Genomic DNA, 18,375 nt, shown 5'->3' on the forward strand with positions numbered 1-18,375 from the left:
TCCATTGTGGTCCCTTCAAGAAGTGCCTCTCAACCCTCTCCTCAGAGACCCCCAGACGTTTCACCATGTTGTTGTAGCCCTGAACTGTCTCAGCTGATTCACCTCGTCAAGGACTTGATGATTAGTTGACCAGTTGAATCAGCTGTGCTAGCTGTGGAATAGATCAAATACGTGGAACGGAATCTGGGTCCCAGAGGAGAGGTTGGAGAAAGACATGGAACGGCTGAGGGTCCCAGAGGAGAAGTTGGAGAAAGACGTGGAACGGCTGAGGGTCCCAGAGGAGAGGTTGTAGAAAGACATGGAACGGCTGAGGGTCCCAGAGGAGAGGTTGGAGAAAGACATGGAACGGCTGAGGGTCCCAGAGGAGAGGTTGGAGAAAGACATGGAACGGCTGAGGGTCCCAGAGGAGAGGTTGGAGAAAGACATGGAATGGCTGAGGGTCCCAGAGGAGAGGTTGGAGAAAGACATGGAACGGCTGAGGGTCCCAGAGGAGAGGTTGGAGAAAGACATGGAACGGCTGAGGATCCCAGAGAAGAGGTTGGAGAAAGACATGGAACGGCTGAGGGTCCCAGAGGAGAGGTTGGAGAAAGACGTGGAACGGCTGAGGGTCCCAGAGGGAGAGGTTGAGAAAGACATGGAACGGCTGAGGGTCCCAGAGAAGAGGTTGAGAGAAGACGTGGAACGGCTGAGGGTCCCAGGGAGAGGTTGGAGAAAGACGTGGAACGGCTGAGGGTCCCAGAGGAGAGGTTGGAGAAAGACATGGAATGGCTGAGGGTCCCAGAGGAGAGGTTGGAGAAAGACATGGAACGGCTGAGGGTCCCAGAGGAGAGGTTGGAGAAAGACATGGAACGGCTGAGGATCCCAGAGAAGAGGTTGGAGAAAGACATGGAACGGCTGAGGGTCCCAGAGGAGAGGTTGGAGAAAGACGTGGAACGGCTGAGGGTCCCAGAGGAGAGGTTGGAGAAAGACATGGAACGGCTTAGGGTCCCAGAGAAGAGGTTGGAGAAAGACGTGGAACGGCTGAGGGTCCCAGAGGAGAGGTTGGAGAAAGACATTGTACAATACATTGTAATATTATTACCTTGCCCTTGGTGTCATGTTCCAGGAGGAGGGAGACCACCTGGTTATGACACTGCTGCAAGGCTATGGCCAGGGGGGTGAACCCATCCTACAGGAGGAGGAGAGGGAAGGAGAGGAGGAGAGGGAGGATAGGGGGGAGAGAGGAGAGGGGGAACGGGGGGAGAGGAAAGGAGAGAGGAGAGGGGAACAGAGGGGGAGGGGAGGAGAGGAGGGGGGAGGGGATGAGAGGGAGAGAGGGAGAGAGAGAGAGAGAGAGAGAGAGAGAGAGAGAGAGAGAGAGAGAGAGAGAGAGAGAGAGAGAGAGAGAGAGAGAGAGAGAGAGAGAGAGAGAGAGAGAGGGGAGAGAGAGGTGTGTGTTAGGTACATCCAAACACTGAGGCAGTAGATTAGACTCTAGAGAGACAGACAGATAGACAGATAAACAGACAGATAGACAGACAATATATACACAGAAAAACAAATTCACAAATCTTGACACACACACACACACCTACCTCAGTAGCAGTGCTCTGGTTCCCTCCATTCTCCAGCAGGTACCTGACCACCTCCAGGTGATTCTCCTGAGCTGCCATGTAGAGAGGAGTGAAGCCATTCTGGAGGAGAACCGTACAAACACACACACACACACACACACACGCATGCACGCACGCACGCACGCACGCACGCACGCACGCACGCGACGCACGCACGCACGCACGCACACACACACACACACACACACACACACACACACACACACACACACACACACACACACACACACACACAAACACACAAGTACACACACACACACACACACACACACACACACACACACACACACACACACACACACACACACACACACACACACACACACACACACAAACAAGTACAACCACACACACACACACACACACACACACACACACACACAAGTACACACACACACACACACACACACACACACAAACAAGTACACACACACACAAACACACACGCACACGCGCACACACACACACACACACACACAAACACACAAACACAACACACACACACAACACGCAAGTACACACACACACATACACACACACACGGTTACTGAGGCTGTATGTTACCTGTTCCATGTTCCATTAGCAGGTCATTTAGCAGACACTGATCCAGAGAGACTTACAGTCAGTGTTCAAAGATACACTTTAATGTACAAATGGAGACCGGTAGTATTATACAGGGTCTATATCAGTATCCCAAATAGAGACTGGTAGTGTTATACAGGGTCTATATCAGTATCCCAAATAGAGACTGGTAGTATTATACAGGGTCTATGTCAGTATCCCAAATAGAGACCAGTAGTATTATACAGGGTCTATATCAGTATCCCAAATAGAGACTGGTAGTATTATACAGGGTCTATATCAGTATCCCAAACAGAGACTGGTAGTATTATACAGGGTCTATATCAGTATCCCAAATAGAGACTGGTAGTATTATACAGGGTCTATATCAGTATCCCAAATAGAGACTGGTAGTATTATACAGGGTCTATATCAGTATCCCAAATAGAGACTGGTAGTATTATACAGGGTCTATGTCAGTATCCCAAATAGAGACTGGTAGTATTATACAGGGTCTATATCAGTATCCCAAATAGAGACTGGTAGTATTATACAGGGTCTATGGCAGTATCCCAAATAGAGACTGGTAGTATTATACAGGGTCTATATCAGTATCCCAAATAGAGACTGGTAGTATTATACAGGGTCTATGTCAGTATCCCAAATAGAGACTAGTAGTATTATACAGGGTCTATGTCAGTATCCCAAATAGAGACTGGTAGTATTATACAGGGTCTATGTCAGTATCCCAAATAGAGACTGGTAGTATTATACAGGGTCTATGTCAGTATCCCAAATAGAGACTGGTAGTATTATACAGGGTCTATATCAGTATCCCAAATAGAGACTGGTAGTATTATACAGGGTCTATGTCAGTATCCCAAATAGAGACTGGGGTCACAGCCTATAGGAGCATCATGAATTATGTCTGTCTGACCTGTGATTGGGCGTTGATGTCGGCTCCTCTCTTCAGCAGCAGTCTAGCTACTTCCTTCTGTCCTGCCAGTGAGGCGATGTGAAGGGCTGTGTTCCCTTTCTGCAGGGAGGAGAGCATTAGGATAGGACGGTTAGCCCAGCTGGTTAAACAGGGCTGTGTTCCCTTTCTGCAGGGAGAGAGCATTAGGATAGGACGGTTAGCCCAGCTGGTTAACATCTTAGGTGGCACTCTGTTCCCTATTGGTGTGAACAGGGCTGTGTTCCCTTTCTGCAGGGAGGGAGCATTAGGATAGGGCCGGTTAGCCCAGCTGGTTAACATCTTAGGTGGCACTCTGTTCCCTATTGGTGTGAACAGGGCTGTGTTCCCTTTCTGCAGGGAGGGGAGCATTAGGATAGGACGGTTAGCCCAGCTGGTTAAACAGGGCTGTGTTCCCTTTCTGCAGGGAGAGAGCATTAGGATAGGACGGTGTAGCCCAGCTGGTTTAACATCTTAGGTGGCACTCTGTTCCCTATTGGTGTGAACAGGGCTGTGTTCCCTTTCTGCAGGGAGGGAGCATTAGGATAGGACGGTTAGCCCAGCTGGTTAACATCTTAGGTGGCACTCTGTTCCTATTGGTGTGAACAGGGCTGTGTTCCCCTTTCTGCAGGGAGGGAGCATTAGGATAGGGACGGTTAGCCCAGCTGGTTAACATCTTAGGTGGCACTCTGTTCCCTATTGGTGTGAACAGGGCTGTGTTCCCTTTCTGCAGGGAGGGGAGCATTAGGATAGGACGGTTAGCCCAGCTGGTTAACATCTTAGGTGGCACTCTGTTCCCTATTGGTGTGAACAGGGCTGTGTTCCCTTTCTGCAGGGAGGAGAGCATTAGGATAGGACAGTTAGCCCAGCTGGTTAACATCTTAGGTGGCACTCTGTTCCCTATTGGTGTGAACAGCGTAGCCTCTAGGTTAACACCTTTACCAGTCACCTGTTTAAAGGTCATAGAGCTCTGGTCAAAAGTAGTGCACAATGTAGGTATTAGGGTGCCATTTGATCCACATCCTTATATAAACAATAACATGTCAGATAACTCCTCAATAACATGTCAGATAACATGTCAGAAAACTCCTCAATAACATATCAGATAACTCCTCAATAACATGTCAGATAACTCCTCAATAACATGTCAGATAACTCCTCAATAACATGTCAGATAACATGTCAGATAACTCCTCAATAACATGTCAGATAACTCCTCAAAAACATGTCAGATAACATGTCAGATAACTCCTCAATGACATGTCAGATAACTCCTCAAAAACATGTCAGATAACATGTCAGATAACTCCTCAATAGCATGTCAGATAACTCCTCAATAGCATGTCAGATAACTCCTCAAAAACATGTCAGATAACATGTCAGATAACTCCTCAATAGCATGTCAGATAACTCCTCAAAAACATGTCAGATAACATGTCAGATAACTCCTCAATAGCATGTCAGATAACTCCTCAAAAACATGTCAGATAACATGTCAGATAACTCTTCAATAGCATGTCAGATAACATGTCAGATAACTCCTCAAAAACATGTCAGATAACATGTCAGATAACTCCTCAATAGCATGTCAGATAACATGTCAGATAACTCCTCAATAGCATGTCAGATAACTCCTCAGTAACATGTCAAATAACATGTCAGATAACTCCTAAATAACATGTCAGATAACTCCTAAATGACATGTCAGATAACTCCTCAATAACATGTCAGATAACTACTCAGTAACATGTCAGATAACTCCTCAGTAACATGTCAAATAACATGTCAGATAACTCCTAAATAACATGTCAGATAACTCCTCAATAGCATGTCAGATAACTCCTCAAAAACATGTCAGATAACATGTCAGATAACTCCTCAATAGCATGTCAGATAACTCCTCAAAAACATGTCAGATAACATGTCAGATAACTCTTCAATAGCATGTCAGATAACATGTCAGATAACTCCTCAAAAACATGTCAGATAACATGTCAGATAACTCCTCAATAGCATGTCAGATAACATGTAAGATAACTCCTCAATAGCATGTCAGATAACTCCTCAGTAACATATCAAATAACATGTCAGATAACTCCTATATAACATGTCAGATAATTCCTCAATAGCATGTCAAATAATTCCTCAAAAACATGTCAGATAACATGTCAGATAACTCCTCAATAGCATGTCAGATAACTCCTCAAAAACATGTCAGATAACATGTCAGATAACTCTTCAATAGCATGTCAGATAACATGTCAGATAACTCCTCAAAAACATGTCAGATAACATGTCAGATAACTCCTCAATAGCATGTCAGATAACATGTCAGATAACTCCTCAATAGCATGTCAGATAACTCCTCAGTAACATGTCAAATAACATGTCAGATAACTCCTAAATAACATGTCAGATAACTCCTAAATGACATGTCAGATAACTCCTCAATAACATGTCAGATAACTACTCAGTAACATGTCAGATAACTCCTCAGTAATATGTCAGATAACTCCTCAATAACATGTAAAATAATATATCAGATAACTCCTCAGTAACCTCAGATAACTCCTCAGTAACATGTCAGATAACTCCTCAATAACATGTCAGATAACTCCTCAATAACATGTCAAATAACATGTCAGAACTCTCCTCAATAACATGTCAGATAACTCCTAAATGACATGTCAGATAACTCCTCAGTAACATGTCAGATAACTCCTCAATAACATGTCAAATAACATGTCAGATAACTCCTCAATAACATGTCAGATAACTCCTAAATGACATGTCAGATAACTCCTCAATAACATGTCAGATAACTCCTCAATAACATGTCAGATAACTCCTCAAAAACATGTCAGATAACATGTCAGATAACTCCTCAATAGCATGTCAGATAACTCCTCAATAGCATGTCAGATAACATGTCAGATAACTTCTCAATAGCATGTCAGATAACTCCTCAGTAACATGTCAAATAATATGTCAGATAACTCCTCAATAACATGTCAGATAACTCCTAAGTAACATGTCAGATAAGTCCTCAACAACATGTCAGATAACTACTCAGTAACATGTCAGATAACTCCTCAGTAATATGTCAGATAACTCCTCAATAACATGTAAAATAATATATCAGATAATTCCTCAGTAACGTCAGATAACTCCTCAATAACATGTCAGATAACTCCTCAGTAACATGTCAAATAATATGTCAGATAACTCCTAAATAACATGTCAGATAACTCCTCAATAACATGTCAGATAACTCCTAAGTAACGTCAGATAAGTCCTCAACAACATGTCAGATAACTACTCAGTAACATGTCAGATAACTCCTCAGTAATATGTCAGATAACTCCTCAATAACATGTAAAATAATATATCAGATAATTCCTCAGTAACGTCAGATAACTCCTCAGTAACATGTCAGATAACTCCTCAATAACATGTCAGATAACACCTCAATAACATGTCAAATAACATGTCAGAACTCTCCTCAATAACATGTCAGATAACTCCTAAATGACATGTCAGATAACTCCTCAGTAACATGTCAGATAACTCCTCAATAACATGTCAAATAACATGTCAGATAACTCCCTCAATATCATGTCAGATAACTCCTCAATAACATGTCAGATAACTCCCTCAGTAACATGTCAGATAACTCCTAAGTAACATGTCAGATAACTCCTCAGTAACATGTCAGATAACTCCTCAATATCATGTCAGAAAACTCCTCAATAACATGTCAGATAACTCCTCAATAACTTGTCAGATAACTCCTCAATAACATGTCAAATAACATATTAAATAACTCCTCAATATCATGTCAGATACCTCCTCAATAACATGTCAGATAACTCCTCAATAACATGTCCAATAACTCCTCAATTACATGTCAAATAACATGTCAGATAACTCCTCAATAACATGTCAGATAACTCCTCAGTAACATGTCAGATAACTCCTCAATAACATGTCAGATAACTCATCAGTAACATGTCAGATCACTCCTCAATAACATGTCAAATAACATGTCAGATAACTCCTCAATAACATGTCAGATAACTCCTAAATGATATGTCAGATAACTCCTCAATAACATGTCAGATAACTCCTCAATAACATGTCAGATAACTCCTCAATAACATGTCAGATAACTCCTAAATGATATGTCAGATAACTCATCAATAACATATAATAATAATATAATATGCCATTTAGCAGACGCTTTTATCCAAAGCGACTTACAGTCATGCGTGCATACATTTCTTTTTGTGTATGGGTGGTCCCGGGGATCGAACCCACTACCTTGGCGTTACAAGCGCCGTGCTCTACCAGCTGAGCTACAGAGGACCACCTGTCATGTCAGATAACTCCTCAATAACATGTCAGATTACTCCTCAATAACATGTCAGATAACTCCTCAATAACATGTCAGATTACTCCTCAATAACATGTCAGATAACTCCTCAGTAACATGTCAGATAACTCCTCGATAACTTGTCAGATAACTTCTCAATAACATGTCAAATAACATGTCAAATAACATGTCAGATAACTCCTAAATGACATGTCAGATAACTCCTAAATGACATGTCAGATAACTCCTCAGTAACTTGTCAGATAACTCCTCAATAACATGTCAAATAACATGTCAGATAACTCCTCAATAACATGTCAGATAACTCCTAAATGACATGTCAGATAACTCCTCAATAACATGTCAGATAACTCCTCAATAACATGTCAGAGTACTCCTCAATAACATGTCAGATAACTCCTCAATAACATGTCAGATAACATGTCAAATAACATGTCAGATAACTCCTAAATGACATGTCAGATAACTCCTCAATAACATGTCAGATATCTCCTCAGTAACATGTCAGATAACTCCTCAATAACATGTCAGATAACTCCTCAATAACATGTCAAATAACATGTCAGTAACATGTCAGATAACCCCTCAATAACATCTCAAATAACATTTCAGATAACTCCTCAATAACATGTCAGATAACTCCTCAATAACATATCAGAGTACTCCTCAATAACATGTCAGATAACATGTCAAATAACATGTCAGATAACTCCTAAATGACATGTCAGATAACTCCTCAGTAACATGTCAGATAACTCCTCAATAACATGTCAGATAACTCCCCAATAACATGTCAAATAACATGTTAGTAACATGTCAGATAACTCCTCAATAACATCTCAAATAACATTTCAGATAACTCCTCAATAACATGTCAGATAACTCCTCAATAACATGTCAGATAACTCCTCAATAACATGTCAGATAACTCCTCAATAACATGTCAGATAACTCCCCAATAACATGTCAGAATACTCGTTTTTTTAAACATTTTTAGTCATTTAGCAGACGCTCTTATCCAGAGCGACTTACAGTTAGTGAATACATATATATATATATATTTTTATACTGCCCCGTGGAATCGAACCCACAACCCTGGCGTTGCAAACGCCATGCTCTATCAACTGAGCTACATCCCTGCCGGCCATTCCCTCTCCCCTACCCTGGACCAATTGTGCGCCGCCCATGAGTCTCCCCGGTCGCGGCCGGCTGCGACAGAGCCTGGATTCGAACCAGGATCTCTAGTGGCACAGTTAGCACTGCGATGCGATGCAGTGCCTTAGACCACTGCGCCACTCAGGAGTACCAACTCCTCAATAACCTGCCAGATAACTCATCAATAACATGTCAGATAACTTCTCAATGACATCACTAGAAGTGTCAGTAAAGATCTGGCTGCTAATTTATTGATGGGTGAGAGGCGTGGGAATCAGAGGCATGGAGCAATAAAACAATAATAAGCCTATATGCCATCTAGCAGACGTTTTGTATCCAAAGAGACTAACAGTAGCGTGTGCATACATTTTTGTTTGGATGGCCCCAGTGGGGATGGAACCGAGTGCAGGGTAAGGAGTGAGGGGGCTGGGGGCTGAGAGACGAGGGGGTAAGGAGAGCGAGAGGCGAAGGGTGGTGAGAGATTCCCAGGAGGTTGTTTACGGTAGTTGAGGCGTAAGCGTGCCCGTCATGAGAACCCCACCGTGTCAGATAACACACACCCTGCCAGGGAACTGACACTTCAATACCTCTCTCTCTCTCTCTCTCTCTCTCTCTCTGTCTCCTCCTCTCTCTCTGTCCATCTCTCTCTCTCTCTCTCTCTCTCTCTCTCTCTCTCTCTCTCTCTCTCTCTCTCTGTCTTCTCTCTCTCTCTCTCTCTCTCTCTCTCTCTCTCTCTCTCTCTCTCTCTCTCTCTGTCCATCTCTCTCTCTCTCTCTCTCTCTCTCTCTCTCTCTCTCTCTCTCTCTCTCTCTCTCTCTCTCTCTCTCTCTCTCTGTCCATCTCCTCCTCTCTCTCTCGCTCTCCTCTCTCTCTCTCTCTCTCTCTCTCTCTCTCTCTCTCTCTCTCTCTCTCTCTCTCTCTCCTCTCTCTCGTCTCTCTCTCTCTCTCTCTCTCTCTGTCTTCTCTCTCTCTCTCTCTCTGTCTCTCTCTCTCTCTCTCTGTCATCTCTCTCTCTCTCTCTCTCTCTCTCTCTCTCTCTCTCTCTCTCTCTCTCTCTCTCTCTCTCTGTCTTTCTCTCTCTCTCTCTCTCTCTCTCTCTCTCTCTCTCTCTCTCTCTCTCTCTCTCTCTGTCCATCCTCTCTCTCTCTCTCTCTCTCGCTCTCTCTCTCTCTCTCTCTCTCTCTCTGTCTCTCTCTCCTATCGTCTCTCTCTGTCTCTCTCTCTCTCTCTCTCTGTCTTTCTCTCTCTCTCTCTCTCTCTCTCTCTCTCTCTCTCTCTCTCTCTCTCTCTCTCTCCCTCTGCTCTCTCTCTCTCTCTCTCTCTGTCTCTCTATCTCTCTCTCTCTCTCTCTCTCTCTCTCTCTCTCTCTCTCTCTCTCTCTCTCTCTCTCTCTCTGTCTCTCTCTCTGTCTCTGTCCGTCTCTCTCTCTCTCTCTCTCTCTCTCTCTCTCTCTCTCTCTCTCTCTCTCTCTCTCTCTCTCTCTCAACACCCAGAAGGAGTGGGATTCCTAGCAGTGATTTAGACTTTAGAGACACCGATATTCTGCTTTCATCCTCCGTCCCTCCCTCCCTCCCTCCTTACAATGTTGTTTGTGCTCCACTGGTTGCCCTTTTCTCATGGCAACGGACCACAAATCTTGCTGCTGTGACTGCACACTGTTTTCAAATTCCTCTCTCTCTCCCCACCTCTCCACCTCCCCAATTCAATCTACTACTAATGTGTAAAGGTTGGGGGGGTCAATGTTTTCCCATAAAAACATTTAGACCCTGAGGAAAGTTTAGGTCTGCTGAGCGCAAACTTGAACGTTGTGAAAATCCAGTTGTCACTTCCGGCGCGCGTTTACTGTGAACATTGAGGCTGTAGCCGCTTTAAGTTACAGTTTTAAATTTGTGGTCCTCTGTAGCTCAATTGGTAGAGCATGGCGCTTGTAACGCCAGGGTAGTGGGTTCGATCCCCGGGACCACCCATACGTAAAAATTTATGCACACATGACTGTAAGTCGCTTTGGATAAAAGCGTCTGCTAAATGGCATATTATTATTATTATTATTATTAACAGTGGCCAAGTAGGCTACTGTGGCTATTTGATCATAATGTAGGCCTACCAGAGTGGCCTACCATCAAAAAACAAAAATGCATCCCATAACATTTTAACATGGAAATAGCTGTTCTATCGTTCAGCCTACGGTAGCAGCCAATGTGTGCTGTTCAAGGTAGGCACACTTTTGAAAAAAACATGCAGGGCTTGACATTAACCTGTGTCCTTCACACAAGGAGGTGACTGAAAATGCGGTTGTGTTGTTTGATGCAAGAAACCACTTTACAAAATACAATGCATCATTATTCCCATACCATTTTTAAATAGAATCAGACAAATTATGCTGCCCTCTGCCTATTGGCTACTTAGCTTATTCAAGCCTGTCTCAAAATACAACACTGCCCCTTTAAGTCAAAATAAGCTCTTTATCTGACTCGCTTTTCAAAGATGTCTAGAAATGCACAAGTTTTGTGCTCTTGTATGAAGCAATCACTCCCCCATTGCTGACTACAAATTATCTATAACTGGGCTAATAACAAAATGTGCTCACGTCGCTACGTGCAGCTCTCGCTTTGATCTCAAAACAAGCGCATCTACTCACGACCGCTCATGCTGTAAACACAGTCCAGTTCAAAGTGAATGGCACAGATCCATATATGGCAATGTTCTATTTGCATATAGGCCTACTGCAGCTCTGATTGGTTATAGCACACCGGTCTGTGTAGAGTATGGTGATGAGTTGTGCCTGTCAATGCAATAGAATCCTACTCCGATGCGTTCTGCCTACAACAAAATCTCTTGCATAGTTAGTTTTGCATACTAAGTCTTGCATAGTTCATTTTGTTTCGGTATGTTGCTTTGAAAGTGGCTAATATTGCATTGATTCGATCACAATTCCCACAGTAAAGGGAAACGTTGATAGTATTAACTAACAGGGAAAACTTTTTTTTTAAAGTTGAGTGAAGTTCGATCTCGTACTGATATTTATTCTGCGCGGCAGTCCCGGGGGAGCTGCACGCCCACGCTCAGCTTAGAGGGAACATCGGATGGGGTAAATTTGAACTTGTAAAAATAAATGTCATAAATAGCTTCAGGTTATTGAAAAGTTATTGAAAATAGATGTCATTTTTTTATTTATTATTCAATTGGAATTTCGGTTCAAAACTTCAAATCGAATCGACGCCAACCCTGAAATGTATGGAAGCTAGCTACAGTACCTTAGTAGCAGAGTCAGTACCTTAGTAGCAGAGTCAGTACCTTAGTAGCAGAGTCAGTACCTTAGTAGCAGAGTCAGTACCTTAGTAGCGGAGTCAGTACTTTAGTGAAGGGAGTCAGTACTCTTAGTAGCGGAGTCAGTACCTTAGTAGCGGAGTCAGTACCTTAGTAGCGGAGTCAGTACCTTAGTAGCGGAGTCAGTACCTTAGTAGCGGAGTCAGTACCTTAGTAGCAGAGTCAGTACCTTAGTAGCAGAGTCAGTACCTTAGTAGCAGAGTCAGTACCTTAGTAGCAGAGTCAGTACCTTAGTAGCGGAGTCAGTACCTTAGTAGCGGAGTCAGTACCTTAGTAGCGGAGTCAGTACCTTAGTAGCAGAGTCAGTACCTTAGTAGCAGAGTCGGTACCTTAGTAGCAGAGTCAGTACCTTAGTAGCGGAGTCAGTACCTTAGTAGCGGAGTCAGTACCTTAGTAGCAGAGTCAGTACCTTAGTAGCAGAGAGTCAGTACCTTAGTAGCGTGAGTCAGTACCTTAGTAGCGGAGTCAGTACCTTAGTAGCGGAGTCAGTACCTTAGTAGCGGAGTCAGTACCTTAGTAGCAGAGTCCCTGTGAGAGTCCCTTAGTAGCAGAGTCAGTACCTTAGTAGCGGAGTCAGTACCTTAGTAGCGTGAGTCAGTACCTTAGTAGCGGAGTCAGTACCTTAGTAGCAGAGTCAGTACCTTAGTAGCAGAGTCAGTACCTTAGTAGCTGAGTCAGTACCTTAGTAGCAGAGTCAGTACCTTAGTAGCAGAGTCAGTACCTTGGTAGCAGAGTCAGTACCTTGGTAGCAGAGTCAGTACCTTAGTAGCAGAGTCAGTACCTTAGTAGCGGAGTCAGTACCTTAGTAGCAGAGTCAGTACCTTAGTAGCAGAGTCAGTACCTTAGTAGCAGAGTCAGTACCTTAGTAGCAGAGTCAGTACCTTAGTAGCAGAGTCAGTACCTTGGTAGCAGAGTCAGTACCTTAGTAGCAGAGTCAGTACCTTAGTAGCAGAGTCAGTACCTTAGTAGCAGAGTCAGTACCTTAGTAGCGGAGTCAGTACCTTAGTAGCGGAGTCAGTACCTTAGTAGCAGAGTCAGTACCTTAGTAGCAGAGTCAGTACCTTAGTAGCAGAGTCAGTACCTTGGTAGCAGAGTCAGTACCTTAGTGTAGAGTCAGTACCTTAGTAGCAGAGTCAGTACCTTAGTAGCAGAGTCAGTACCTTAGTAGCGGAGTCAGTACCTTAGTAGCAGAGTCAGTACCTTAGTAGCAGAGTCAGTACCTTAGTAGCAGAGTCAGTACCTTAGTAGCGGAGTCAGTACCTTAGTAGCGGAGTCAGTACCTTAGTAGCAGAGTCAGTACCTTAGTAGCAGAGTCAGTACCTTAGTAGCAGAGTCAGTACCTTAGTAGCAGAGTCAGTACCTTAGTAGCAGAGTCAACGGCGGAGCCTCTCTCCAGTAGTTCTTCCACCAGGGCCTCGTGGCCCTCCTTAGCTGCCAGGTGCAACGCATTCAGACCGTTCTGGAACAGAGAAACACAGGTCTCAGGTCAGCTTATAAACATAAGCACTAAGGCATTCAGACCGTTCTGGAACAGAGAAACACAGGTCTCAGGTCAGCTTATAAACATAAGCACTAAGGCATTCAGACCGTTCTGGAACAGAGAAACACAGGTCTCAGGTCAGCTTGCAAACATAAGCACTAAGGCATTCAGACCGTTCTACAACAGAGAGAGACAGGCCTGGAGTCAGCTGATAAACATAAGCAATAAGGCATTCAGACCGTTCTACAACAGAGAGAGACAGGCCTGGAGTCAGTTGATAAACATAAGCAATAAGGCATTCAGACCGTTCTACAACAGAGAGAGACAGGCCTGGAGTCAGTTGATGAACATAAGAACTAAGGCATTCAGACCGTTCTATAACAAGAACCACAGGTCTCAGGTCAGTGATATAAACATAAGAACTCTAATGCCAAAATGTCACCTTGTTTTCTTTATAGTGCACTCCTTTAGACCAGGGCCCATAGAGTGGCATTTGGGACGCGTCCTGAGTCAGTTAGATGTAAACATGAGAACCAAGACGTTCAGCCCGTTCGACAACAACAAACACAGGTCACTTCTAAGATTTTTGACTGTGTTTTTGTTTTAGTGCGTTTTGCGCTTGAAGACCATTCAAAAACTTTAAAAAGTTTAAAACGGAAATGGTCACGCCAGGATTTCCTTGCACCGGATGTCAACAAGTAAAACTGAATCATTGGACACAACAGGCGTTCAGACAGACCAATGAGACAACAGGAAACACAGATCTGAGGTCAGTTATAAACACAAGAACCAAGGCGTTCAGATCATTGTTCAGAGGGAACACAGATCTGAGGTCAGTTATAAACACAAGAACCAAGGCGTTCAGATCATTGATCTGAGGCAACACAGGGCAGGCCATGCCAATATAACATCTTATTGTCTTATATAGTCTATCTCTATGGGACTGGCTAGAGATCAGTTCGAAATACAACCCCAATGTGACCCCTTTCTACAAATGGAAACACCTCACCAGGACGCACACCTCCTATCAACCACAGAATTAGGAATAACAAACTCCAACATACAATTCTGTTTGACATTTTTGTTGAGAGTTGTCCACAAACATGAATTCAACTTGAAATGAACCAACCTTTAGAGCCTATAGGGTAGGCTATAGGCTTATTGTTCAGTTCTGGTTTAAATCTCAAACGTCGTGACATTTAGCCAATTCAACCTGACAGCTATGTTGTAGTATTCCCGCTCAGATCTGGGATCAGTTGTAAACTCAACAGGTTTTAACAGGGTCACATTCGGGATGCACACATGATGTCAACACGGCTCAGGTAGCCAGCTACTGTACATCCACTGATAACCGAAGACAAAGATAATATACAGCTGTTATAAAGGACGACACACACACACACACACACACACACACACACACACACACACACACACACATCACCTCGTCCTCGTCTTCCTCCATCCTGTTGTGTGTAGCCAGAGGAGCGAGAGGAATCCCAGCCCTCCTCCTCCTCCTCCTCCTCCTACACCAGACTATCCCTCCTTCTAAGAGCCAGAGTATTTATCTCTTCTATTCTCTCTTCTTCTTCTGGTCTGGTACTCTCTTCTTCTTCTGGTCTGGTACTCTCTCTTCTTCTTCTGGTCTGGTACTTTCTCTTCTTCTTCTGGTCTGGTTCTCTCTTCTTCTGGTCTGGTACTCTCTCTTCTTCTTCTGGTCTGGTACTCTCTTCTTCTTCTGGTCTGGTACTCCAATAAAGATGAATCAGCTCCCAAAGATGAAGCACCACGGTGCAGGCCTCCCCCCTGCTCCCCTTACCCCCCTGCCTGGCTCCAGAGGTTTGGATGTTAACGGTCCTGTCTGCCTCCTCCTGCCCCCCTGCGGGCTCTCTCAGTCGGGTTGAGAGAGGAGCTACTGTCCCTCCTGGCTGGTCCTGGAGCCTTCTTTGGCTCTATAGTAAGGAGAGGTGATACAATACTCTTATCCCCTCCTCTGTTCACCCCACCCACCCAATCAAAAGCCCCCCTCATCTTGGCAGTGGCTCCTCATCTCACACGTACACACACACACTACACACACTACACACGCACGTACACACGCACGTACACACACAGTGAGTCGTCCAAATGCCAAAGAGCCATGGGATTTCTGCACTGTCACAGAGACTATCTAGGACACACATATTTAGAAGCTTTCTGAAAATGTCAACCCTTAAAAAAAGGGAAACGTAGCCTGCATTCCAGACAGGCCAAGTGTGTGTTAGAGTGGAGTGCCTGGAAGGAGGAGGTGTGTCTCCGAAAGGAGGCCACGGGCCATAGAGTTTGATAGAGCACACGCTTAGAAGGCTCAAAAGAGCAAAGATGAACCTCAGCTGATAACACTCTGTCAGGTCAACTGAAGTCGTGATCATGTGACACACCATGTGCCCTTTCGTTGGCCAGCAGTTCAATATCAGGTTTCAAATACCTGGTAATTTCTGTACCAAGAAATGGAGTGCAACCAAATATATCTCTGGTGTTTTCTGAGTTTCCAGTAACGGACCTGGCAGTCCCTACAGATTAGTCCTAGTCCTTTTAACACTTGGGGCCAGTTTCCCAGACACAGATTAAGCCTAGTCCTGGACTAAAAAGCATTCTCCATAGAGATGATCTACTGAAAGTGCTTTTAAGAAAAGGACTAGGACTAATCTACAAGAAATACTTAGTATTTTAAATGATTTTGAATAGTACTTGAAGCCAGGTGTGGTTGTGGAGGGAGACTGCAGGGCTTAGTATTGAATAGTACTTGAAGCCAGGTGGTTGTGGAGGGAGGCTGCAGGGCTTAGTATTGAATAGTACTTAGGCCAGGTGTGGTTGTGGAGGGAGACTGCAGGGCTTAGTATTGAATAGTACTTGAAGCCAGGTGTGGTTGTGGAGGAAGACTGCAGGGCTTAGTATTGAATAGTACTTGAAGCCAGGTGTGGTTGTGGAGGGAGACTGCAGGGCTTAGTATTGAATAGTACTTGAAGCCAGGTGTGGTTGTGGAGGGAGACTGCAGGGCTTAGTATTGAATAGTACTTAGCCAGGTGTGGTTGTGGAGGGAGACTGCAGGGCTTAGTATTGAATAGTACTTGAAGCCAGGTGTGGTTGTGGAGGGAGACTGCAGGGCTTAGTATTGAATAGTACTTGAAGCCAGGTGTGGTTGTGGAGGGAGACTGCAGGGCGTCGTCTATTAAGAACTAATAATAGATCTTAGCTGAGTCACAGTCACAGGTTGGGTCAAAAATAACACCCCAATAACACCCCAATAACACCCTATGGAACCAACAGAACCACAATAACACCCTATACAACCACAATAACACCCCAATAACACCCCAATAACACCCCAATAACACCCCAATAACACCCCAAATAACACCCCAATAACACCCCAATAACACCCCAAATAACACCCCAATAACACCCCAATAACACCCCAATAACACCCCAATAACACCCTCAATAACACCCAATAACACCCCTAAATAACACCCTAATAACACCCCAATAACACCCCAAATAACACCCCAATAACACCCCAATAACACCCCAATAACACCCCAATAACACCCCAATAACACCCCAATAACACCCCAATACCACCCCAATAACACCCTATGGAACCAACAGAACCACAATAACACCATGGAACCAATAGAACCACAATAACACCCTGTACAACCAACAGAACCACAATAACACCCTATACAACCAACAGAATCACAACCAACACCTATACAACCAACAGAACCACAATAACACCCTATACAACCACAATAACACCCCTTTAATAACACCCCAATAACACTTAATAACACCCCAATAACACCCCAATAACACCCCAATAACACCCCAATAACACCCCAATACCACCCCAATAACACCCTATGGAACCAACAGAACCACAATAACACCCCATGGAACCAATAGAACCACAATAACACCCTATACAACCAACAGAACCACAATAACACCCTATACAACCAACAGAACCACAATAACACCCTATACAACCAACAGAACCCCAATAACACCCTATACAACCAACAGAACCCCAATAACACCCTATACAACCAACAGAACCACAATAACACCCTATACAACCAACATAACCACAATAACACCCTATACAACCAACAGAACCCCAATAACACCCTATACAACCAACAGAACCCTATGAACAGAACCCTATACCCTATGGAACCACAATAACACCCTATGGAACCACAATAACACCCTATGGAACCACAATAATACCCCATGGAACCAATAGAACCACAATAACACCCTATGGAACCAATAGAACCACATTAACACCCTATGGAACCAATAGAACCACAATAACACCCTAAGGAACCAATAGAACCACATTAACACCCTATGGAACCAATATAACCACAATAACACCCTATGGAACCAATATAACCACAATAACACCCTATGGAACCAATAGAACCACAACACCCTATGGAACCAATATAACCACAATAACACCCTATGGAACCAATAGAACCACAAAACACCCTATGGAACCAATAGAACCACAATAACACCCTTATGGAACCAATAGAACCACAACAACACCCTATGGAACCAACAGAACCACAATAACACCCTATGAAACTAATACAACCACAATAACACCCTATGAAACTAATAGAACCACAATAACACCCTATGGAACCAATTGAACCACAATAACACCCTATGAAACTAATAAAACCACAATAACACCATATGAAACTAATAGAACCACAATAACACCCTATGGAACCAATAGAACCACAATAACACCCTATGGAACCAATAGAACCACAATAACACCCTATGGAACCAATAGAACCACAATAACTACCCCATGGGAACCAATAGA

The 18,375-nt window shown here is 43.8% G+C and overlaps 1 protein-coding gene across 1 annotated transcript in view; it reads right to left on the bottom strand.

Moving 5' to 3' along the window:
* The window catches only part of LOC121561477 (ankyrin-2-like), a gene marked incomplete at both ends in the record, with an annotated part of 49,425 nt that extends 35,965 nt beyond the window's left edge, over positions 1–13,460 (bottom strand). The window contains 4 exon segments of the mRNA XM_045220070.1: positions 1,082–1,168; positions 1,575–1,673; positions 3,112–3,210; positions 13,362–13,460. Coding sequence (XP_045076005.1) covers positions 1,082–1,168; positions 1,575–1,673; positions 3,112–3,210; positions 13,362–13,460 — 384 coding nt within the window.
* Between the last annotated feature and the right edge of the window lie 4,915 nt (positions 13,461–18,375).

This window comes from Coregonus clupeaformis, unplaced genomic scaffold (assembly GCF_020615455.1).
Source record: "Coregonus clupeaformis isolate EN_2021a unplaced genomic scaffold, ASM2061545v1 scaf3098, whole genome shotgun sequence".
Lineage (NCBI taxonomy): Eukaryota > Metazoa > Chordata > Actinopteri > Salmoniformes > Salmonidae > Coregonus > Coregonus clupeaformis.